Source organism: Eulemur rufifrons, chromosome 1 (assembly GCF_041146395.1).
Source record: "Eulemur rufifrons isolate Redbay chromosome 1, OSU_ERuf_1, whole genome shotgun sequence".
NCBI classification, from domain to species: Eukaryota; Metazoa; Chordata; class Mammalia; order Primates; family Lemuridae; genus Eulemur; species Eulemur rufifrons.
In genome coordinates, this window is record NC_090983.1 from 13,342,331 (window position 1) to 13,367,936 (window position 25,606).

At 39.6% G+C, this 25,606-nt stretch overlaps 1 protein-coding gene across 1 annotated transcript in view; it reads left to right on the forward strand.

Moving 5' to 3' along the window:
• The window catches only part of WDFY1 (WD repeat and FYVE domain containing 1), a 52,317-nt gene that overhangs the window by 21,257 nt on the left and 5,454 nt on the right, over positions 1 to 25,606 (forward strand). The window contains exons 2-9 of the mRNA XM_069466875.1: positions 1,037 to 1,104; positions 5,972 to 6,045; positions 8,786 to 8,840; positions 11,904 to 12,054; positions 13,940 to 14,052; positions 15,982 to 16,108; positions 17,568 to 17,673; positions 23,748 to 23,849. Of these exons, the coding sequence (XP_069322976.1) occupies positions 1,037 to 1,104; positions 5,972 to 6,045; positions 8,786 to 8,840; positions 11,904 to 12,054; positions 13,940 to 14,052; positions 15,982 to 16,108; positions 17,568 to 17,673; positions 23,748 to 23,849 (796 nt within the window). The remainder of the gene's footprint in view (positions 1 to 1,036; positions 1,105 to 5,971; positions 6,046 to 8,785; positions 8,841 to 11,903; positions 12,055 to 13,939; positions 14,053 to 15,981; positions 16,109 to 17,567; positions 17,674 to 23,747; positions 23,850 to 25,606) is intronic.

Genomic DNA, 25,606 nt, shown 5'->3' on the forward strand with positions numbered 1-25,606 from the left:
AGGCCACGATGGTCGGGGCGACAGGGAGGACACAGCCAGGGTGCCCAGGTGCAGAGCCACAGCCTCGAGGCCCACCAACCAGCTTTACTTGTTTTGACCTTCAAAAAAAAAATGGAAATGTGTAATATCAACATGTCTTGTATGTATTTTAAAGTCTTCATGTATTTTAAAGTTGTAAACAATTATGCAGCACCTACCATGTGCCAGAATCTGTGTTGCCATTAACAACATAAAAACACGACCGAGTTGCCGGTGGGGATGACAAGCTAGTTGTGAGGATCTTCGGGGGCTGAGCGGGGCAAGTCCCAGGGAAGTCCGTGCACATCCTGGGGGTGCAGGGGGGGAAGAGGCCGGGCTCAGAGTGGCCTGTAGCGCTCAGGGGTGGGCGGCATAGTGCTCCCATTGTCCTTCCAACGTAGTAAACCCAGAGATTAAACTCTGGCTATTTTGATCGCTTGTCATTTTCCTGCACATGCACAGGATTTCCTCATCGCCCTGTGCGTGTTCTGATGAAAGAGGGGCCCCGGGACCTGGTGTGGAATGATTTCCTCCCGCGGGTGGAAGACTGAGACCGGGGTCGAGCCGTGCCGTGTGCTCGCTTCCTTGCGGACGCCCCTCTGCATCAGCAGATTCTTTCCACTTACAGCCGCTGCCGTCCTCGGTGGGCTCAGGTCAAACGACCAAGCTCACGCAATTTGTCTTTACGAAAAAAAGCAATTAATGGTCCTCAGTTTTCTTTGTATGTCATTATATAATGAGCATTTCCATCTTATTAAAATTATTTGAAATCTTGACTCCTAGGTACTATATAACTTACCATATACCATTATGCTGTATGTAACTATATGTGTTTATATAGTATATATTATATGCTATATACTGTATATATATGTGTACACATACATGTATTTGTCCAATTGATTAACTTTTTAAGGTCAGCTAGGAAATAGTATTGAAAGTTTTTTTTAAAAATTCAGTTTTCCTGGAACACAAAAGAAGATAAAATTGCTATCAACTACTCTTTTCTTCTTTTCAGAACCATCCGAGTCTGGCTGAAAAGAGACAGCGGTCAGTACTGGCCCAGCATCTACCACACCATGGCCTGTAAGTAGCTGAGCTGCTCCACGTGAAGAAGATGCCCCAGTGTTGCTGATGATTTCCTCACCAAAGTGTCTGGTTAAAATCGCCACTGGATTTCAAAATGAGCATCTCAGTTGCCCAATACCCCGACAGGCTCTAATACGCTGCAGGAAAACTCCTTTTCTTTTGCACAGGAAGTTGGGTCTACTGGCTTAACTGTAGCCGACTTGAGCAAAACTAAGGAAAAAAATAAAAAAGGAAGAGGCACGTTCCTCCCTGGTTTTCCTTTGTCCATTTGGCTGACTTACGTTAGTAGTAAGTTTGTAGTTAGCAGCGGCTGATGTTAACACTGAAAAGGGACCCTGTACCCTCCATAGCTTTGACCAGGCCCTTGCCCAGCGTTTTCAGAGAGCTCCGAATCCTGCTGAGAGATGTGCTCTAAGGTACGACACATTCTAAATAGAGAATTTCTCACTCCGGTATGTTCTAAAAATAAATCTGGACAATAAAGCTTCACATTGAGACTTTAAAACAGCCCTGGGTTGTAGTGACATAAGATTACACATAAATTCTAGCACTTCCTGCACATCTAAGTGGCGTTACCGTCCTTCTCTCTTCTCTTCTTTAGCTTTTCTTGAAAAGAAAGCCCTGCAGAGAATGCCTGGGTATCTCGCAAGCCTGAACGGGGGTTGAATGCTGCCATCCCAGGCAGCCATGCTGAAGGTCCGTAGCTGCTAGTTTCCTGGAGCTTTTGTTCCTTAATGAGGGATTTTCCTCAGTTTAGTGTTTCAATGCTCAGAGGACTCCCTAGGAAAAGAAAAAAGGCTTTGGTGTGCGCTTGATGGTTTGTTACTGAAGACCATTATAAAGTTTTCCAAAGAAGAGCTCCTGACAGTTGTTTCAGATGCTGTTGCCACTGTTCCCAGCTTTCTTACAGATATTCCAGAGCTTAATCAGTCTGCGTGTTTCTTCTAAGCACCGCTCTTGTCGGTTAGCGCTTCCTCATTTGCGCATATGTTCCATTATGTATGCGGCGTTTAGCTTCTGTAATAATTTTCACAAAACATTAGTACTTTATTAGGAATTTTTATTTGTTCTACTTTCTACCAACAGCATAGGCAGGCTAGTCAACTTCTCTGTCTTGCTAATCATTCAATGAAAATGAATGATTTTTGGAGCACTGGTGTGAAGATAACTAACTATTATAAAAGGAACAATAAAACTTCACAATACATAGCACATTTGACGATTACTTAAAAACCTGACCATAATTCACTGTGCCAAGCAGAAGCATCTCCTTGTTGCCCATGTTGGCACGTACTGTGAGTGTATAACCTTGGTTCCTCATACTGAATTCTCACCTTGAAATATGAAGTGGCTGATCTGATGTCTTAGTAAAGGTGCTTGCGGAGCCTGTCTGACATTTACTTAGGGAATTTGGAGAGCAGGGCAGAGGTGGGTGGGACACCCTGGGCCTCTGCCCACCCTTCCCCTCCCCCCACCAAATAAAGGCTTCTGTTAGTCTGATAACTCCTTACTTCCCAGTGGCCCAGTGATAGGTAAGATAGCTAGAAGTAGCAACAGCCTAAGGAACTCATACCAGTGCTGGGGCAAGTTGTGCTGTCATTGTGGAAAATCTCGTTAATGCTATTTCTGTTATTCCTCCCACCCCTCCCTTCCTCCATAGTTAATATTTTGGTCATAGCTTAATCCTTGAGTCCTCAACCTTGGGGTTCATGCTCATTAGAATAGAGACAGAGACTGGGATGGATTCTGTCCTATATTTAGTTCAGTTACTTCTTGGCTTGTATTTTCCCTAGATATTTAGTACAGCTTTGCAATTAATTTCTCTCCTACCAAAACCCTAGCAGCAGAAATGTGCACTCTCTGTTGCCCACTAGATCTTGGGCTGTGGCTGTGGCTCTCTCTGTCCTCATCCCTCCCTAAGTTGGCTTAACTGTGCGAAGGATTCCCGGCCTAGCAAGGAGGGACGTGAAGGAACTGCTGCTCTGCAGTGGGCGGCCGGCACCTGCTTGTTTGTATCTACGCATTTGCAGCGTGTTGCTCCCAGATGCTGCTTCTTTACTGTCTCCGTTTGGACCTGGATCTGCCGATGAAGCTGCAAGAACACCACAAAGAGAAAACAGTGAATGAATTATGAGAAATAACTGCTTGTCTGTTTTAGAATGGCTTTTATTTCAAAGTGAAATTCAAAATATGAGAAGCAAAGTACCATATTGGTCCTAGAACCTACTGGCAGATTACCTAATTTAGGATGTTTTAGTGGTTACACACCAATTTAAACTTTTTCCTGTGACCTGACAGAGTGACCAATCAGCCAAACAGTGTATTGCTCTATGTAGTCCAATTATGTTCCATACCATTACCTCACATACCAAAATAATTTGCAGAATCTATGTCTACTACGTGCTTCATGCCGTTTTTGATAATAGGGTTTTATGAAATCATCCTAAAAGCTATGCAGGGTAGATGAGATTTTTATTTGTGAATGCAGAAGCTGAGGCCAGAGCGGCTAAGTTGATTGCTCGTGGTTGGAATTCCGATCCATGCCTGCCTATGACCCTGAAGCTGTGCTACCCACCACTGTTACGGGGCAGGGCCACAAACCTTTGTTGCAAAGGGCCGGACAGGAAACATTTGGACTGCATGGGCCAACAGTCTCTGTGGCAACGACTCAACTCTGCCATGTAGCATGAGCAGTCATAAACAATACATACATGTAGCGTGAAAACAGTCATAAGCGATGTATAAATGAAAGAGCCTGGCTGTGTTCCAAAAAAACAAAAAGACTTTATTTATTAACAAAACATGCAGCAGGCTGGGATTTGGCCCTCTGGTCTGATCCAGAGTTTTAAGCATTTGATTTTGTACTACACTGATGCCTTTTTAATAGTTCAGCGGTTTGAAAGATGATTTGTGTTTTGCTTATTTATAAAACTAAGTGAATATCCAACCCCTCCCCTTCTATTTTAAATTTATATTGCTTATCTCAATGGAAACTTCCCTTCTAGGAAGAAATCCAGGACATCATTATATACAAAAAAAACTAGGGAATTTTTTTTTTTTAAGTATGTGAAAATTCTCTCGCCTTATAAAATTATCCAGTACATTGTAATTTTTACACGAAAGAGGGATTTTACATTTTTATGTAGTTTGTTGTAAGGTCAGGCATAAAAAGAATTGCAGTTTAAAACTAATGCATTAAGATTTGGTACCAATGCAAAAGCAAGCAAAAATGATGACAATGAATTTTGAAATCAAAGCATGATTTGATTTGTCAAAAATAATTTTATGCATGATTATTAAAGAGCATTTTGATTGTATGAGGATATGTATATCTTTGTGGTTGTAATTCTTTTAATCTGAAACATCAATATTATGGATAAGGGTATATGGGTTTATTGTCAATTCTAATTGTGCACAATTTCAATACCTGCCTTTTAGCTGCGTAGTTCTTGAATGCAACTGCAACAGTCTCTTTCTATAGTCTGATCATGCAGTTAGCTGTGCTTTAGCTTTTGAGTACAATCCAGTATTATAGTTTACTTTCTTCCTTTGTTGGAGAATATTGGCCCATTGTAGAGAGAGAACTTTATATTCAGATGGTGCAGATGGTGACTTCATTTAGAAGATTTTTTTTCTTTGACTTTTTTTTTTCTTTTTAAGGGACAGTCTCTCTCTGTTACTCATGCTGGAGTGCAGTGGTACAATCATAGCTCACTACAACTTCGAACTCCCGAGCTCAAGCAATCCCCCTGCCTTAGCCTCCTGAGTAGCGAGGACTACAGGCATATGCCACCATGCCTGGCTAATGTTTTTAATTTTTTGTAGAGATGGGGTCTTGCTATGTTTCCCAGGCTGGTCTGGAACTCCTGGCCTCAAGTGATCTACCTTCCTTGGCCTCCCAAAGTGCTGGGATTACAGACATGAGCCACCATGCCTGGTTCTTTTACTTTTTTTATGAGCAGTTTTATTTCAAAGTAAACTCAAGTTCATTTGTTTTGTTTTGTTTTGTTTTTTTCCTGGCATGCATTTCCTTGTTGTGATTCTTTCCTTGTTAACTAAAATTCTTTAGGCCAAAGTGAACCCAAACATTTCTTTTTCCAAATGTTCTATTTCATAAATCACTTTAATTCTGATTTTTAGCAGAGGAAGACAATTTAGAGTTTCTTCTCTCAGAAACTCATTCTCTGGCCCATGATTTCTGGAAGGGTAGGTAGAACATGGCAGCGAGGTGTATTTCTGAGAAGAGGCAGGTGTTGTCCCAGGCACATAACAATGCTGTGGATAAAGAAACCTCTCTACACCTCAGAACTGCAATCACTGCAAACTGAGTTGTGTGTGTCATTGCAAAAGGGAGCATTGTTTGACCATTGAGGACAAAAGTAATCCCAAGGTGGCTTCCCCAGCTTGCTCACATTTGCCACGGAACAGGCAATCCAGTGCAGGGAACCCGTCTCTGCACACGTTCCAGCTACTCTTTGGCCTTTGATGGGGACGGGTGGCAGGGGCAGTGTGAGCGCCTGGGTGTTGGGGTATCAGATCACCCTTGGTCCTCAGCCTTGCCGGGCACAGGTAGGAGTTTCAGTCAATGAAAGTTCATGCGGACTCGTTTCACCCAAAATTATAGAAATAATTGAGAATGTTTGTAAAATTAGTATTTTAAACTAAAAGAACAGAGAGAACTTAAATAACATTTTAAATTTACATGCTTTTTTAACAAAACATTTCTGCCCTTAGCAGAAATGTGCACCCTCTTTTAACTCAATTTTAACCAAAATTGTATAGTTCTTCTTAATGATAATATACTTTGAACAATGACTTAAAATGCTCTGCTTTGCATGTAACATGGTCTTTGTTTTTCCGGCAGCTCCTTGCTCCTCCATGGCTTACCATCACGACAGCAGACGGATATTTGTGGGCCAGGATAATGGCGCCGTAATGGTAGGTAGCTTCCAGAACACATTCACTATATTCTTTACATTGTCCTCCCTAGGTTCACTTATGTCGGACAGTTTAAATAAAGCTGACAATGGATGTCTGATTGTTTGGCATCAAAAATGTTTAATTCAGTGTAGATGTTAGGTTAAACAATGGGTTAATTTAAATTAGTGCTTAATTTTGAACTCTTGCCATGGAGCTCAGAATGCTGTCATGATTGACGGCTGGCTGCTCTGGCTAGCCCACAGAGCACAGCCTTTGTGCAGTGAATGTGACCTTAGCAGCTCTGTCCCTAAACCATGGTGGTGGAGAGCCCCTGTCACTGGTGTGTGTGTGTGTGTGTGTGTGTGTGTGTGAGAGAGAGAGCGAGAGAGACATACACACACACACACACACACACACACACACAGAGGGAGGAGCGAGCAAGGTTAGGGGCTAGCCCGTCAGCCAACAACTCATAGAACTGGTTAAGGAGTGATTCTCAACCATCTTTGGTGAAGGACCAGATATTTAAATTTCCAACCTATTACAGACTGGTATTTTTATGGATCTAATTGTGTGCATATATATTTATTTTTTCCTTAATTGAGATACAATTCATATACCATATTTACCATTTTAAAGTATACGATACAGTGGTTTTGTAGTACGTTCCTAAGATTGTATGACCATTACCACTCCATAATTCCAGAACATTTTCATTACCCCTCCCACACCCCACCAAGAAACCCCACACACATTAGCAGTCACTCTCCATGCCTCCTTCCCCCAGCCCCTGGCAATCATTAATCTACTCTCTGAGTCTAGGAATTTGCCTATTCCAGACCTTTCATGTAAATAAAATCATGCAATATACATGGCCTTTTATGTCTGCCTTCTTTCACTTAGCATGTTTTCAAGGTTCATGCATGTTGTAGCTTGAATTAGTTCATTCCTTTTTGTGGTGGAATAGTATTTCATTATATAGATATACACACTTTGTTTATCCATTCATTAGTTGATGGACATTTGGCTTGTTTCCACTTTTTGTCTATTATGAATAATGCTGCTATGAACATTCATGTACAAGTTTTTGTGTGAACATATGTTTTCAGTTCTCTTGGGTATTATATACCTAGGAGTGGAATTGCTGTGTCATATGGTAACTATTTAACTTTTGAGGAACCACCAAACTGTTTTCTAAAGTGGCCATACCATTTTACACCCCTACCAGCAATGTATGAGGGTTCCAGTTTCTCTACATCATTGCCCACACTTGTTATTTTCCACTTGTTTTGTTTTGCTTTTTTTTTTTTTATTATGGCCATCCTACTGGGTGTGAAATGGTACCTCATTGTGCTTTTGTGTTTCCCTAATGACTAGTGATGTTGAGCATCTTTGCATGTACTTACTGGTCATTTGTGTATGTTCTTTGGAAAAGTATTTAATTCCTTTTTCAGTTTTTATTTGGGTAATTGCTTTTTTAATTGTTGAGTTGTAAAAGTTTTTTCTATATGTTAGATACTGGACCCTTATCAAATATATGATTTGCAAATATTTGCAACTCCCAGTAAAGCTTGATGAAGTCCAATTTGTCTGTTATTTTTGTTACTTGTGCTTTAGATGTATCTAAGAAACTATTGCGTAATAATCTAAAGTCATTTATACCTATAAAGAGAGCTCTCCTTTTTCTCTTTCTCATAAAAATTTTATAGAACATCATGGTGATGTGCATGCACATATATAATAAGAAGCCACAGAGTGGCTTCTTCAAATAGTTCTTCAAATATTCTTCAAATAGCTCAGTGGTGGCAGTTTTTGTGTATTATCTCTCTAGGGACCCTTCTTATGGCTCTTGGTTCAAGGGGAGACTCTGTGGTTATATATAGATGGCACATAAGGACTCTTACAGCTCCCTAGTGGAAAGGGGCAATGTAAATCCAATTTAGCCTTAGCTAGCAATTGATCTATTGATCCTCCCCGTCCCGTGCAGATTAATATATATGATGCCGAGACACTTTTGTACTTTGCCACAACAAGATGGAGAACAAGAAATCCATATTCCTTTGTGTGCTTTTTTTCTCTCAGGTCAATGAACAATTCATAATGTCCATGTCAGTTTAGCATTGATCAAAAGAATTCTTAGTGATTTTACTGTAAAGTTTAATTTTCTCACTTTTATGCTGAGGCTTATTGTTTCATTAAGAAATTTAATTGTTTCCAAGTTATAAAGTATTACATAGTCTATAGAAAATTTGGAAAATACAGGGGCATAAAAAGAAGATGAAAACCAATCTGTAAATTTCTCTTTTTTGATGAGTTTTGTATATTAAATATGTATAATTTCCCCATTAAATTGCTGAGATACTCAATGCCTTATTTTTGCTGTAGCTGAGATCTCTGTTAGTGATGGTATGTGCAGTTTTGATGCATCATCTTGAGGGACTTTGTTTATAGCCAAGAGAGCAAAATTTTGCAGTTATCGGGAGAGGGAATACAAAGTGCTCACTTTTGGAGGAAGAGGTAGACAACAGTGCTGTGCTGGTCAGTGGCATTTTCTTCATTGGACTTAGTCTGCTCCCCCATAGAAATGATGGCCTGAGGACAGGTCTGATGAAAGAAGCAATTCATAATCACCCTTAAATAGCAAACACTAAGTCCCTGATCTTGTGATAGTCATCTTTGCATTTTACCTCATTTTAAAAGTTATGTTCCTGTTGTTTTTAAAACCATAACTTTTTTTTGTTTATGTGTTTCCTTTTAGGAATTTCACGTGTCTGAAGATTTTAATAAAATGAACTTTATCAAGACCTACCCAGGTAATGGTAACACACACACGCTCTCACACACATACACATGTAGATATACACAAAACTAGGACAGCATCTCTTGTGTTGAAAATTAGGTTTTCACATTAACGTTTTAGTTTTGTTACCCCGATTATGTGAGAGATAATTAGTTCTTTAGAGTTTTATCATCTTTTTCCTGCTCATTAACGTTTAAAATTTTGTATATTGGATATGTGTATCAGATTTAATTTAACCATTCTTCTACTATAATATTTTAAAAAAGCTTTTTAATGCTCTAGGTTTATTTTGCAAACTGCTCTCCATCGATACTGTAAGTTTTTACAATCCCATGAGAAGTGGCTAAGAGTATCTGCTCATTAAGTCTTCACAACATTGCTACTTCATAAAGTTGTTTTTTTTTTGCCAGTTTAAAGTATAAAAATTTCTCAATTTGAAAATTATTTAAGTTTTATTTAATGTTGACCATTTGTCATCTTTGTGAATGTCTGTTCATGATTTTGCCCATATTTTCAGGGAAGAGTTTTCTAATTAAAGTGTAGTGTTTTCTAATTAAAGTGTAAGCACCTTTTACTACAAAGCTTTTATAGCTTTGTAACATCTGTGGCATATACAGTTTTCTCAGTTTTTACTTTGTCTTGTAAATTTAGATATTTTAATGACAGAAGCAAGTTCCCAATGGTAACTTGAAATTGAAACTGCAAAGCCAGAGCAATTTGATTAAGTTGTGGGTTCCCAGCAGACCAATTAGCTGATTCCCAGAAACTTCGCCTGAAGGCATAACAATTAGCCTCATTTTATTCACCCTATATTTCTAAAATTTTATATTTCATGCTTGTGGATAAGGGTGAAAATTAGAGGCTGGATGTTTTATGTATACATTGTTCAACTTAGTGAAATTTGGTCTAATAATAGGGTACAGGAAAGAGATTTTTGAACTTTAATAAAAAGGCCAAATTGCTTTTCCATAGATATCCTTTCACCTGTTCCAAATTAAAACAGGAGAAAAGTGATGCAACGATGCCCATACATTTGAACTTGGCATATGTTGGTGGGGGAAACTGTTTTGTGACAAAGAATGACTACACTTTACAATCTTGCATTGTTGAATAATGTACAAGCATTACAGTGTTATTACAACATCAGAAACAATTATGAATTATCAGCTATCACTTGAAGGTTTGTTTTTAAAATAGTCAAGAATCTGTAAGTCTCTTTTATGAAGTGTATACCTAGAAGTTTGGAGACCTTTTTTTAAAATATGCCTGATCAATGTTTTTGTCAAAAGGCAAATTCCTTAATAAATTATTTTATCAGTTCAGTTTTGTACCAAATCATTTAATATTTATGTCTCATGTTATTTTTATCTATATTTTGGTTGTCAGAGTTCATTGTGGGTTATAAGGCAGCATAGTTTTTGTAGTGGTTTCCAGACCTTTATATTTTTCATTGACTAATAATGATTTTAAAAACATTTGAAGGACTAATACAGGGATTGCCAGATTTTTTATTTTGCCAAGTTAGGGAATTTAAAAAATACAAATGAAGCAAAATAAGCATCATTATATTTCACCAATTTTATAAAAGAACATCTAAAAAACAAAACAGCAGAAAGGATATAATCTTAGAAATAGGACACTTCTTCCCAAGAAAAAATCCAACATCTTTACCACAAACTAGTGTAAACCTTGTCACTGTTTGAGGTTTAGTGGAAAAAGTGTTTGGGGTCAGACAGACCAAGTTAATCTATAACTCCTTAGACTTTGGGCATGCATTAAATGTTGGCTTCTCAGTTTTCTTATCTGAAAATGGGCATAATACACACCTTGTAAGTGTTTACATTAAAGCAGAAAAAGCACTAAGCCTGACATCCATCACTGAGTCAGGTCTCAGCTAATGGCAGTTGTCATTTGCTGAGAGTTGCTTTCCTCAAATCTAAGACGAATAGGTATCGGGCTACCCTTTAGGTTTCAGGAGCCTTCATGAGTATGTAGTTGTTCATTGTAACCTTTTAGCAGTGGGTGAATCTGACCTTCACAGAGACTTTTGGGGAGAGTCCCTCAGTTCTTCTGAAGCAATCCAGACAGCTGAGAGCAAGGTCAGTGGTTTCTCCGTCTGGCTTCTGACTTCATTCATCATATTTGGCATTTATTAAACACCTACTACATATAAGGTTCTATACCAGAGAAGTAGAGGGCAGGTCACTGCCTGGGTGTGGCTTATAATTAACCTAGAATTATTTCAAAGCCAGATAATGGACAGAATGCCTTCCTCATTCTCAGCTATTATTTTAGAATGGAGAACTTTACAAATTCTCTGTCTTTATAAATAACAAAAGCTTGCACACAAACAAAAATTATTCCAGAGACAAAATAATTTTTTTTCTTTTCATTCTTTGTGTGTGTGTGTGTGTGTGTGTGTGTGTGAAACGGGGTCTTGCTTTGTTGCCCAGGCTGGTCTCCAGCTCCTGGGCTCCAGTGTATCTTCTGCCTCAGTCTCTCAAGTAGTCCCATACCTGGCTCAAAAACAAAATGTTTCACACAATGTTTTAATTTTAGAAAATTGTGGTTACTCTTCTTTACAGTGCCAGTGTTTTCTAAAGGGTGAAAACACTAAAGTTATAGACGATAAAAAACATTGCTCTGTTAAGAAAAGACTGCTGCTTTAATGTAGAATTTGTTGACAGTTAAGGTTTTTTAGAAGAAAGTAAAAATGTTTTTCTGAGCATAGAAAAAAATATATTCTCTAATCTATTATTTGAATCCCTCTTGGGCATTCCTCGAATGAATTGCAGCTTCTGGTGGCCTCCCGTGCGTGGGGTGGAGGGCAGGGCCTTAGAGAAAGCAGTGCTGGGGCACTGAGTGGGGCAGATTGTCTGACATCTCCTCGCAGAGGGTGGGGTTCATACCTGCCTGGGTGGGAAGTGCCTACGCGGGCGTTTCCAGGGTGTGACTGTGGAGACGTGTACAAGAGTGTCCCGGCAGAGCAGATTGAGAAGTTGGGCTTCAGTTCTTCCCCACACGGAGAGCTGTTTCTGAAGATGACATGTCTTCACCCGCCTTTCTGTTCTTGCAGCTCATCAGAACCGGGTGTCTGCAATTATCTTCAGCTTGGCGGCCGAGTGGGTGATCAGCACCGGCCACGACAAGTGTGTCAGCTGGATGTGCACCCGCAGCGGGAACATGCTGGGGCGGCACTTCTTCACCTCCTGGGCTTCGTGTCTGCAGTATCCTTCAGCCGCCCGACCTCTCCTTCCCTGGCCTCTGTTTCTCTGTAAATTGTTAATTGAGATCGAAAGCCTGAATGAAGTCTACATATTTCATCTAATATTCAAGAATTTCTGTATCTGCTTTTCCTTGGTATAAATTGGGCTTATTAAAACTAGTGACGGAATCGCTGGTTTTTGCTGGGAAGTACAAAATTGTGGAAAACCCAAGCCCATTAATGCAAACCCTTCCCCTCATTTCTTTGCATTCGAATTGTAAGACTTTTTCTGGTATGAAGAAAGTAAAAAAGGAATTGAGCTTTTAGTAATTGGTCATTTGCAGACCCTGCAAGAAAAGTTATGGTGTAATGAGAGCCCAAACCCTCAAAGCTGCCTCAGCTTCCCCCCAAATGCTAAAAATTACTGCCTTAAAAATTTCCCACCACTACATGGAATTTGCTTTACCTGGAACTCACCTTGCTTAAGGTGACTTTCTGGTGCTGTGTATCTTAGTGATGGCAAGGCCAAGACTGCCAAATACAGGCAGATACCCATGGTAGTTTCTTTCTCAGAGTTGAGTGTCTGACACAGTAAAATCCTTTCTTGAAAGCTTTTATTTAAAATGTTTGCTACAAATGAATGCACAGCATGTGATATTTAAAATAGCACCATATACTTTAGGATCAGACTAGGGAAAAATGCTCAGATATATTGTGTGCCAACGAAGTGTTTCTGTTTTGTGCTAGACCTCTCAGTGGATTTACAGAAAATGGCTCAGAATCACATGGTCATGGCCTGGCATGTGGCGCTCCGTGTGATCTGTGCTTTGGGATAGCAGTGTTTCTCCTGTTATAAATACTAGTTATCCTATTATGTATAAATTACTGGTTTTCCATGAATTTCTATGACCACAAACTGAGAAGGTAATGAGTTGTTACCAATAGTTAATATATTTTTTAAATTTAAATTTACTACTGTCACAAGTAACTTTTGGATTATTAAACTATCCACAGTAACTTAAAATAAAAAAACATCTAGGCCAAAAAAAAGATAGGTTCATGTCCTGCGTTTGCTGTCAGTTTTATATTAATATTATTTTTGGAGATACTTCATAAATAGTCACTTTGTTCCAGTGCTTTCTTGCTGTTTTCATTACTTGGCAACTTTTATTCTTTTATACTTTGTTATACCTTGATTCTAACTACTAGTTTTCAAGTCTCTCTGCTCTACCAGCTCCTGTCTTTTTGTTGCCTGTTCCTAAGATACTGCTTGGTATAATAATAGGCACTCGATTAATTCTTGTTGAAGGAATGATTGAGTATTAACTTTCCAAGTAATCACTATTTTATCTTTTTTCCTTCAATATTTACATGTTGCATGATTTCCATTTGAGTTTTTCCTTTCTTGTTAGAGTTTTGGGGTTGTGCTTATTCTCTTTAAAATGCATGTTTCCTGATTTTGAAAACCAACTTTGGGCCGGGCGCGGTGGCTCACGCCTGTAATCCTAGCACTCTGGGAGGCCGAGGTGGGTGGATCGTTTGAGCTCAGGAGTTCGAGACCAGCCTGAGCAAGAGCGAGACCCCATCTCTACTAAAAAAATAGAAAGAAATGATATGGACAGCTAAAAATATATATATAGAAAAAATTAGCCGGGCATAGTGGTGCATGCCTGTAGTCCCAGCTACTCGGGAGGCTGAGACAGGAGGATCGCTTGAGCTCAGGAGTTTGAGGTTGCTGTGAGCTAGGCTGACGCCACGGCACTCATTCTAGCCTGGGCAACAGAGTAAGACTCTGTCTCAAAAAAAAAAAAAAAAAAAAAAAAGAAAACCAACTTTGACTAAAGCCGATCTCTCTTTTATGGCTCTTGAGGTGGATTTTGTTACATATCCTTGACTGTTCTCCTCAGATACGACTTTGATACTCAGTATGCTTTTGTTGGCGATTATTCTGGACAGATCACCCTGCTGAAGCTGGAACAGAACACGTGTTCGGTCATTACCACTCTCAAAGGACACGAAGGTGGGCTGTAAACACCCAGTGGTTCCTCGCCGAGTTCTGGCGTCCAAATTCAGTTCTTAGCTCTGTGGTTTCTGGTTTCATGAATGATCAACTCCTCCTGGTCGGTCAGATTTCAATTTGACTGGCCAGATACGGGATTTAGAGTGAAAACTAAGTGAATGTTTCATGTTGTCAAAACCCATTCTAAATTGCTTATGTGAATAATACTTTCTATACGGTTTACCTTTTTAAATTGAGTTATTGTTTTTAGGGGACCTTTAAAATTTCATGTAAGTGGTAAGACCTTTGGAAGAATTATTATTTTCAAATGTGCCAGTTTCTGAGACCCTGAGGAAGACCTGATAGATCAGTACCATTAGAAGAAATGTATGGGCTGGTTCAGCCTCTGCTTGGGATACGTACCCCGGGCAGAGACTGAGGGAAAAGCATTGCTGGGTGGAATTTCATTGTTTCTGTAACGTAGTGAGCTGGCAAAGCTCTGTGGCGGGGCTTTAAAATTCCATGTGTGTATTGTGTAACTCGCCACGAACACGTGTGTAAATAAAGGGGTTTCATTGAAAACTAAGCTATAATGTAATGCAGTTTTTACACAGATCACAGGTCAAATTCTGGTGTGAGTCACAAATCACAAGCTTTGAAGCCCTCTGGTTTAGACTGAAAAATTGGATGTCTGTTGAACTTAGTTATGATAGTCGTGTTTTAGGTGTAACCAGTTAAATGTATTCTATGCTTTTTAGATAATCTATTTAGGTGACATAGAGTCTATCAGAGCAGGTACCTTGTTGGGGAGAAGGAAGAAAGGAGAACAGCAAGTTAGAGTAGATTAGGGCAGGAAAGCAGAGGCCTCTGAGGAAACCACTTTCTGTTCGTGACTAATTCTCTCATGATCCCCAGGCTCTCAAGAAGTTTCTGGTTTGCCAGGGCACAGTGGGTTCTGGTAACGACTTAAGCAGTTTTCACCTTGAAAGACCATGTTGGCTGCTCTGCGGCCTCTCTCTGAAGTGCGTGGGGCTCAGGATTCCACAGGGTCCGGATTCATGCAGAACCGACCCCTGGAGCCGGTTTTGCAGAATACCTTTTTTTGCTTTTGTTTTTGGAAAGTTTATGTGCAAAACTGGTTTCTGTTGTTTGCTTTTCAATGTGGCTTGATTAAGTTTCTGTATCTACCAAAAGTATTATTGGCTTGTGTGACTGGTTCAGTTTTATTAAGTTTATTAATAATTTTTTTCTAGGCACCTAGCAGTCAATGAACAATGAGGGAAGGGATCTATTAAAAGAAATCTGCAGAAATAAAGATTTCCCCAAGGGTATCGAATTTGATAAGTAAGCCAATGTAGAGTGTGAAATGTAAGGTTTAGATTTTTTACCTAAATTCTTTGGCATAATTGTGTAGTATACCTACAGACTTTTATTTATTAATTTTTTTTTTTGAAGCACTTAATTTTCTTAAACACAGTCATCTTGGGGTAAAATGTCTACAGGGTCCCAGAGACCTGGAATAATCTAGATTTGTACCTTGTATAAGATGACCACAGTAAACGTCACTGGCGTTTCTCATTAAATATTAGTAGCAATGTTTTTTCTTCAAAAACTTTTTTTGAACTAACATTTCATATATAGCTACTTTATAATTTTTTAAATATGAGACAAGGAAAATCATCTTTAAAAATTTCTGTATTCAAAGTAGTTTGCCCAACTGAGAATTCTAATCTCACAACTTTGGGTGATGGGGCAACTGTGTCTTCTCTGTGACTCATGATGATGTGGTTGAATGACCCATTGTACACGATGAAGACGCATTTTTACTTGAAGGCTGAGCTGGTCCTAGTTAGGTTTTTCAGCTGTCAAATGTGTATGTCCTGATGCAGTTATATTTTACCTCTCCCTCCCTCCCCTCTGCCCACCCCCCTGTCTCTCCCAAACCCGTAGGTGGTATCGCCTGCCTCTGGTGGGACCCTATTCAACGGTTACTCTTCTCAGGAGCATCTGACAACAGCATCATCATGTGGGACATCGGAGGAAGGAAAGGCCGGACGCTCTTACTGCAGGGCCATCAGTGCGTGACTGCCCGTGGGGGTGGGGAAAGGATCTGGGTTTGCTGGGAGCCCCGGGGACAGCATTAGTATTCTGATACCACTCTCCCCAAATGCCAGCTTTTAAGATGGCAATTTGATAGGGCTCAGTCTGCTTTTAGCTGCTTTCTGTCCTTCCTGAGTGTCTGGTGTTCCGTAGCAAAAGAAAAAAGTCCAGGGTTGTCTTCCTTCTTAGTCCAAAGAGCTCTTGCCACTTTTCTCTCTCAAGGAATTGCCCTGTCAAAATATCTGCTTCCGACAGGTGTGGGTTAGAGACTGCAGGTGAAGATTTTGACCACCAAAGTTCACCTGTAATGCATTATTAAGCTCTTCTTGAGATGGTTGCTTAACTTTTTTTTTTTTATTCTAAAAGGTATTTCATTAAGAAGTAATGTCTGGTTTGACAGTTATATTCACCTAACCAATGGCCTTGTAATATTTAGGCTCTTGCTTTCTAGTCTTGAAAAGAAGAGGAACACCTCCTTTTCGCCCTTTCCCCTTCTACTTTGCTGTTGGTTAGGCTGTAGCTATTTACTGTAATCACAGTCAAGTGGAAAATTAGCCAAGGGAAGGTCCTGTATAAAAATAGGCCAAGTTGGAGTGCAGTGGTTCACACCTGTAATGCCAGTGCTTTGAGAGGCTGAGGCACGAGATTGAGACTAGCCTGAGCAACATAGCAAGACCCCATCTCTACAAAAAATAGAAAAATTAGCCAGGTGTGGTGGCACGCACCTTTAGTCCCAGCTACTAGGGAGGCTGAGGCAGGAGGATTGCTTGAGCCCTGGAGTTTGAGGTTGCAGTGAGCTATGACCCCACTGAATTCCAGCCTGGGCGACAGAGTGAGACCCTGTCTCAAAAAAAAAAAAAAAAAAAATGGCCAAGAGGTTGTTTCCTTGGGCATCCAGGGGGTAAGCTGACAAGCATGTAGTAAGGGACAGAATTCTTTACCTCATCTGTGTGTGTGTGCACCTGTGTGCACGTGTGTATATGCTACTAGTGATCTCCGTGGTTTTTGACTACCTGTTCATGAGAATTGTGTTCCAGTAAGAGACACAATTCCTTTGTTCCTTTGTTTCTGAACACGCAGATAAATCTCAAAGGGAGTCATGGTGATTGGTCCAGAAAACCAAACCATAGTCCTCCATCTCGAACTTGCAATTTTTTTTGGCCACCATAGCATCTCATTCATGATAACTTGCAATTCCTGATGGCTGACTTGGAAGTATAATAGTAGTGTTTATTTTATGGAAAGTATGATTCTGTATTATGAGTCGTAAAATGCCAAGTGAAGTTTATACTAAAATCCATGTTACTATACCAAATAGTCAGTGATGAAATGCCACCTGCTGATTTGAATGAGGGGAGAGATTGGAGCCCAAATGAAGACAATTTCTGTGTTTGTCCGCATTGAGACGAGTGACTGTTGCTGTGTGCCGTTTGCAGCGACAGGGTGCAGTCGCTGTGTTACCTGCAGCTCACGCGCCAGCTCGTCTCCTGCTCCTCGGATGGTGGAATCGCGGTGTGGAACATGGACGTTAGCAGGGAAGAGGTAAGAGGCAAGAGCAGGGCGGGGTGATCAGCAGAGATCCCAGGAACCTGGCTTCTCGGTCTTGCCCCCTGTTTGTAAATGCCAGCCAGAAGGCAGTCCCAGCATCTCACTCTTCTGCTGATGGGATATTGTCTGACAAGGTCCTGCATGTCACTTCGCACGGCATCCTCTACTCACTTGAGGGTTTCTATCAGTGACAAGCAACATATACAATCAGCCTTGAGAAACACACTGAGAGAACACTCTAAGTCAGTCTTCTGCCCCATCCAGGGATTTGGACTGCGTGGACCCCCTCCAAAACATTATTGTGGTCTCGTAGCATTCCTGTACAGAAAGGAAACCCTGCAAGATGTGTCAGTAGCAACTGTCAGGGACATGGCTAGGTGCTTAACATTTTTTTTTCTGGGAAAATACATTTGTTTCTTTTCTTTTGCTTCCCATTGAGTCCATGTTGCCATAGTGTTCTTTTCGGGTGACCTGATTTCTAAATTGGTTGGGCCACTAACTAGTTGTGAGACCTTGTGTAGGTAAGTGCCTTAATTTCTCTGAGTGTCAGTTCTTTCATCCATAAAGTGAAATCACTGAATGAAGTGACTTCTGAGTCTTCTAAAGAACCCTTTCAGTTCTTTAGATTGACGCTTTAATTGTCTAAACAATCTCTCTTTTTAAAAAATATTTCAAGTAGTGTTACAGTGAATATTCTTGACCTTGTGGCTGTGTGATTGTTCAGTTATTTATTTCAAACAACTTTATGAAAATAGACATTCTGGGTCCAGGGACATGTACATTCTTAAGGATTTTTGTAGATGTTGTCAGGTGATTTCTGGACAAGGTTTCCATACTCATCTCTGCCAACACTGTCTTCTCTCAGTGGCATCTACAACCTATGAAATCAGTAGCAATAGAGTTGATTGCAGAGAAGATTTAAGAGTACGAGGAATGTTCATAATTCACAGTTTAACTTTAGAAATATTTGTTGAGCATTTACAGATTCATCACACAGTGTGGAAACTTAGGCAAATATACATAATAAATGGCTTGTTGATATTGCATTGTAACATCACCGTGTGGAGTGACATCACGCAGTCTGTTCAGTGTGCTGTCCTTTATAGCAACGTACATTTCAATATGGTGTGCACCATTGCAAGGGACATGATGCATTAATGCCGAGTTCCCACCAACTCCTGCGCGGGTGCCTACTTGGTGTTGTCTCCCACTATTTGTGACTCTGATTCTCACTGAATAAACCCTTGTTTTTAGCAGACCCCAGAAGTAATCGATCTGTTAAAAACAATAATGACATTACTCATTTCCCGACTTGATGGCTACCATGTTCCATATACAAAGATTCTTGCCCACAAGAAGCTTATAATCTTAAAATGCTGTCCATAATGCAGAGATGTACTGATTGCTAGGATTTTAAATAACCTTGTAAGATAAACCAAAGAGGAAATTCTGATTACATGTCTACTGGTTAATTTTTCTTTTTGAATTTTTCAGAAATCTTTTGGTAAGACTTAGAGTAACTCATTATTAAACACAGATAACACTAGCTCATTATTGTAGAATACATAGTACTTTCTTTAGGAAGATTTATTTGAACTGTGTTTTCTGTTTATCAGCTACTAGTTACGTGCACCAAGAACGGCTCGTACACTGTTCTGTTTCCTGGGCTCTTGGCCCATCGGTTTTCTTAAGAGAGCAGAAAACTGTGTTCCCTGGATAATGAAAGAGGGAGACTGTTGGGGCCCAGTGCTGCTGGTGGCTCTCCCAAGGATTTTGCAACTCGAATTTCAACCTGTTCTTAACCTTGGTAAATTCTTTGAGAAAAAGTACTTAGAAAGTAGAAGCAGGATTCCTACTTTCAAAGTTGCATCATGGTGGAGTGTGTTTGTATGTGTGGGGAAGGGAAAAAATAGTCCCATTAGTCAAGGTGCTTCCTGTGTGGGCAGTTGAGTGCATGTGTGGGAGAGGTGGGAAAGCGAATGTGTCAGAACGATGCGTTATTCTTAGTAACCCGACAGCCTGGTGGTTGACAGATGTAGGAAAAGTGAAACAATCATGACACTTGATTAACATTCTCTTTTGCTCTTCTCAGCACAGAACTTTTTTTCCTTAGATAGTAAGTACATAGCAGGATGGCTCATGGTAGCTTGCTTATAGGATAACACTAAATTCTGAGTATTAAAAGAAATAAAGTTATAAGTATTTCTTGTACTAAAATAAGTTTCAAAAAGATTATTATTTTTTTTTCTTTTATTTTTGCAGACATATTATTATTATTTTTTTTTTAAATAGCTGAGTAAATGTAGTACGGAGGCAAGCAGCCTGTGATGTGTACGGTTCTGACCCTGAGTTAGGGTGTCATGCAGTTTCTAGGACTTCCTTAGACAAGGGCACAGACAGTTGATCCCAGGCTCCCCAGCTCCGCAGTGCTGGCCTGGAGTTTCTTTCTAAGTCCCCTGTCGATACCGACTGGAGCGTTTCCCACCCACTGTGGCTGTCAACCGCCACACTGTCAGGTTAGAAACAAACTTGCCTCCCTGCCTGGTCATAATTAGAAGGGCTCCTTTTTGGAAGTAGGCACAACCTGTAAGTGAGCAAGTCACAGTAATTAGAGAACTACTGATTCGTGAAAAGAGATCTTTGTTTTAAATTAGCAAATTACAGACTATATAATATTTTGTACATCAGTGCAATGAGTGCAGCAATTAGTGGTAATAGTGCAATGGAATTATTCTTGTCATGTCATCTTTGTTCAGATTAGGCAGATGGAACAAGATACAGAAAAGAAAGTGAAGTAGTCTGTAACGATTAACATTCTCTTTTGCTCTTCTCAACACAAAATGTTTTTTCCTTAGATGGTAAGTACATAGCAGGATGGCTCATGGTAGCTTATAGGAGAGCACTAAATTCTGAGTATTAAGAGAAATAAAGTTATATTTCTTATACTAAAATATGTTCCAAAAAGCCTGTTGATTTCTGATTTTTAGTTTGTTATCTCAAGTTACTTTAAGCATATTTTTTCTTCCCTTTGGCCCTTCTACCTTTCAGCTCAGCAAATATTCTTTCTTAAACCCTTTAAACAGAATTATGGTCCCTGAGGCAAGAGCTCAGTTCTGTGGGCTGCGATACCTTAGAATCATGCTTAGAGACCCCCACGTGTTGAAGTGACTGGGCCCCATTTACAGAGGCTGTGTGGAGTGCAGTGGACAGACAGGGACACGGGCTGGCCACTCACTGGCCACGGACAGGTGCTTCAGTCTCTGAGCCAGTGTCTTTGCCTGTACAATAGGGATAATGTCGCTCTGTATCTCTTAGGGTTGTGATGAAAATTAAGTGGAACAAAGAATATAAAATACTCGTCAAACTGCCTGAGCTTATGTGGCGCTTACTATATACTGGGCACTACTCAGAACACTTCAGAAATATTAACTCATTTAATCCTCACAAGCTTATGAGAGGTGACTGCTGTCATCTCATCTTACTGATGAGGAAACCTGGGCACAGAGAGTTAAGAATCGCGCCTGAGGACACGGCTGGCAAATGCAGAGCCAGGATTCGAATGCAAGAAATCTGGTCCTGAGTCTCGGCTGTTAGAGCCACTTGCTGTGACCATTAGAAAGGAATTAAGAATTTAAAGATGACTTATCTATATATTTTAAAAAATCCTTGCTTGAAATGGAGTCATTTGAAAACATTAAAATGTTAGGAAATCGGTTGATGTATCACTTAATGCATTGCTGGCATTAGAGGCCTTTTGTGTTAAAGAAGTGCTCTAGGTAATTGAAATGTAGTTCTTCAAATGCCACCCTCTTATAAAGATAACCATTTTTATGAAAATGTCTAAATCTGATATCATTTGCTCATTTCTTGATGATGCGGTTTCCCCCTTGTGACCATGAGTCATTGTGTGTTGTGTGGTGATACAATTTTGTATTTGCATGCATCATTCTTTCATGGAGGACTGACAGTTAAAGTCGTTCCGGAAACTGTGTTCTTGCCTCCAGTTCTACCCACCTTAGTCTCTTCTGGGACAGATTTTAATCTGTTGTGAACCTGGAAACAGATTTTTAGAACCCATGGATAAAAACAGGCCAATAATACCATAAATGAAAGGCTAAGGAGAAAAAAAATACAGAATTTTCCTTCTGGGATTTCCTTTTTCTTTTTCGTTTTTAAACCAAACTTGGAAGTATTTGATCCCTCTTCTGTTTTGGTTGAGGACCAGCCTTCTGAATTCCAGGCAGCTAAAGTTTGTTTTGTTAAGGCTTTTATTATAAAGTAATATCTGATGGATATTGTGTGGTCAAGAAAAATAGAAAATTCAGCATATTAACTGTGTATGAAAAAAAGTAAATTTCTGGAGCACTGAGGAATAATTGGCAAGTTTGCAAATCAGTGTTCTTTTTATGCTTAACATTTTGGTGCAGTAAAGTGAACACTGCGTTCCCTGCTGCCTAGTATGGGAAATATAAAATGGAACATACTTTCATTTATTCTATGTCCATTAAAGCCTTCATTGTGTCCCGAAAACACATTCGCCCTTCCTAGAGATGTTTGGAGATGGTTGCAGTGAACACGTTTTTGTGCCGGTTTCTTTGTTCCATGTTACTGGTTTTGTAGCAGTTACACTTGGGTGTGTCCCGAACATGAGACTGGGAGGCTGCACCTGCTTCCCCCCATCCCCCCCCCCCGCCCCCCGCAATTAAATATCCCTGCACTGTTGGCTGTGTCTCTCGTAGGGACAGTGTCCCCAGGCAGTATTCCCAAGCATCACCAGCCTTCATCTCTCTTCTGTTGATCACAGAAACAAAGAAGTAATTCTACATCGAGATAATTGTCCCCACATAAGAGCGTCTCTATATCATGCTTTCTTCCCTTCTCATTGCCAGCATGTCCCCAGTTATTTAAAGAAACCTCTCTTCTATCTCAGCCCACTTCAGTCTACTTGTGAGTGCCTTCTGTCCCCCTCCCCCAGGAAAAAAAAGAACTTTCTAATGGCTGTTAGGTTAGAAATATTTCTAGTGACAGCTAAAATAAGAACTAGGATGCAATAGGAAACAAAGAACTGAGGGCACCCCTCCTTCAAGCCACCAAAACTCCCTTTAAATTCTCTATAAAACTCCCGTCTTCCCAGAATATTTTCTTAGGGTCAATGTAATTCAGAAATTCGATGACTCCACAATCATTATCTCCTCTTATCATAGTTTTCTTGCGTGTTAACTTTCAAGATGGAGAAAAAATGATTTCTTCATAGTATTTGGATTAATTTATAGAAAATATTTTCTACTATTTTTATTGCGGCTATATAATGTTAAGTGATTGAAGTTAAATAGGTTTTGAACAGATTTGTCTTGCAATAGAGTACAGTTTGTAAATTTTTTATTTAAATTTTTTATTTACTAAGTTCTTAATAAAGCAATTTTGAGAGTTTGATTCTTCTGTTATGACAAAATTGTATTGGGAATCTACTGTATGACGGGCTGTGGATATGTCAAGATGAATAAAACCAACAAATAACTCACTGGCTAGTAGGGGGAAAGCAATGTGCACCGAGACTCACAGTCAGAGCTCACTGCTCAGAGGAGGCTGCAGGATGGCTATGCGGCTCCCAGGAGGGACCCGCTGCTGAGAGCTGGGACAGGCAGGGGGAGGGTGGCAAAGCTGCCTGGTGTGATGCCCACCAGAGCAACTAGGCTGCTATTAGTCACCTGGGACCCTGTTCACCTGCTTCTGCAAGCAGTGAGTTTGTACCCAACTGGATGGAGATTTCAGACAACTTTGGTATAAAAAGAAATATATAAAGACAACCCTTAAGAGTTTGCAATAAAAAATTGCATTACTCCTCATCTATAGATTACAAATTGAGCAACCCTGTAAACATTGATAAAATTGTCACAATTACTCAAAACACAGTTAAACTAATATTGAATATGACAACCAGCTAAAATATATTGCAGAATTAAAAAATATATACTAACACCAGCAAGATCTAGAACTGTTCATTTCCGAAATGTCAGTGTAAACATACTGATGCGCTGACGTCGGCTTTCACCCTCTGTTGCCCCCAGGCTCCTCAGTGGCTAGAAAGTGATTCTTGTCAGAAATGTGAGCAGCCCTTTTTCTGGAACATAAAGCAGATGTGGGACACAAAGACGCTGGGGCTGAGGCAGGTGAGTAGCCGACATTGTATTGCTACTGGGCTGATTGTGTGTTTTGCTGTCTACATTAATTAATCTGGTTTTTTTTTTTTTTTTTTGGAATGACACTTTTTTCCTGCAAATGCTATTAATTCCTGTACATTTTTTTTTTTTTATCATTATCATTGTGTGACTAATGCTGAGCAAGACCTTTGTTGGGGCCAGCAAGACCATTACTTCACTGTTCCATTGCTTGTCCTGCATTGGAAGAGCAGGGATGTATAGGAAATCCTGAGAGCCTGTTTTTAAATAGATAAAAGATCTTTCAGTTTAGGACCATTGCTTACTAAAGGCAGTGTTTCATACTAGCCCAGCACAAAATTAGAATAAATTAGGGCATACAATTATATACCTTGTGCTGTCACAAACAGGTAAAAAGTAACAATTTACTCTTTACTGGAATTCTCTGACCCTATGAATTTTAAATTATTCTGAGTTGTTCCAGTATAAGTATACCTGGAATGTTTTTATTAAGCATATTTATTTTTTTAATTAAAGAAACCTGTCCCAAATAGCCTGTAGATTTCAAAGATGATCTTAGCACTAGGTATTCTTGTAATACTAAAGTTCTACAAAAAAAATACATTTCTACAGCAGCCTTGAAGGTAGCCACTCATTCAGGTGAACATGAATTTTGTGCAAGTAAGTAAAAAGGAATGCTGATTTTATTCCTTTTTTTTTTTTTTTTACTGGTCACATCGCTGTGGGGAATTAGCCTAAAGTTTACATGTATTGATAAAAGTTCTTTGATTTTACTCACAAAACTGTCTACAGAAAGGTATAATATGAGACTGGCAACACAGGAATTTTTTCAGCTATTATAACATTTTAAAGCTCTGAAATAGCCTCTGAATTCTATTGCTGCATGGCTGTTGGTAACTAGTGGATTGTAATTGATGGGTGAAGTATTCCCTACCTCTAAAATATGGGGAAGTGAATTTTACTTTTTTCCATTAACAGCTAATACAAAAGAGAGAAAAGGTGCTGGTCACTAAACTTTTAGTGGCAAAATAATATGTCAAAATTAGTAATAAAAATTGGATTATTTTGGAATGTTATTGAGGCTCATTTCCAGAATGACAATTCGAGAGATTAAAAGAAATAGCAAATGGCTGGGTATGGTGGTCACACTTGTAATCCTAGCACTTTGGGAGGCCAAGGCAGGAGGATCATTTGAGGCCAGGAGTTTGAGACCATCCTAGGCAGCATAGTGAGACGCTGTCTCTGCAAAAAAATTTAAAAATTAGCTGAATGAGGTGGCATGCACCTGTAGTCCCAGCTACTTGAGAGACTGAGGTGGGAGGATGCTTGAGCCCAGGAGTTCGAGGCTGCAATGAATTATGATTGTGCCACTGCATTCCTGCCTGGGTGTCAGAGCAACACCCTGTCTCAAAAAGAAGAAAGAAAGAAAAGAAAAAAAGAAATAGGAAAACACATGATTATGGATATTGATTTCTTAATGAGGGCATAGTATGTTTAAAACTTATTTTTAAACCTTTCTGTGATGTAGGAATAGATATTTTTCCTTCCCCAAATCTGCAGTGGTTAGGCTCCTAAATCTTGAATTGATTTTAATGACGTTGTTAACAGGTAGACAGATAATATGAGTGAATGAAAAGCAATATTTGACCAATAAACCAAAGCTGTTTGGAAATCCTTGAGTAGGGTTATAATTGTCTATCTTTTGCATGTTAATTGATACATTGAATTGGGGCGATTATAATTCAGGG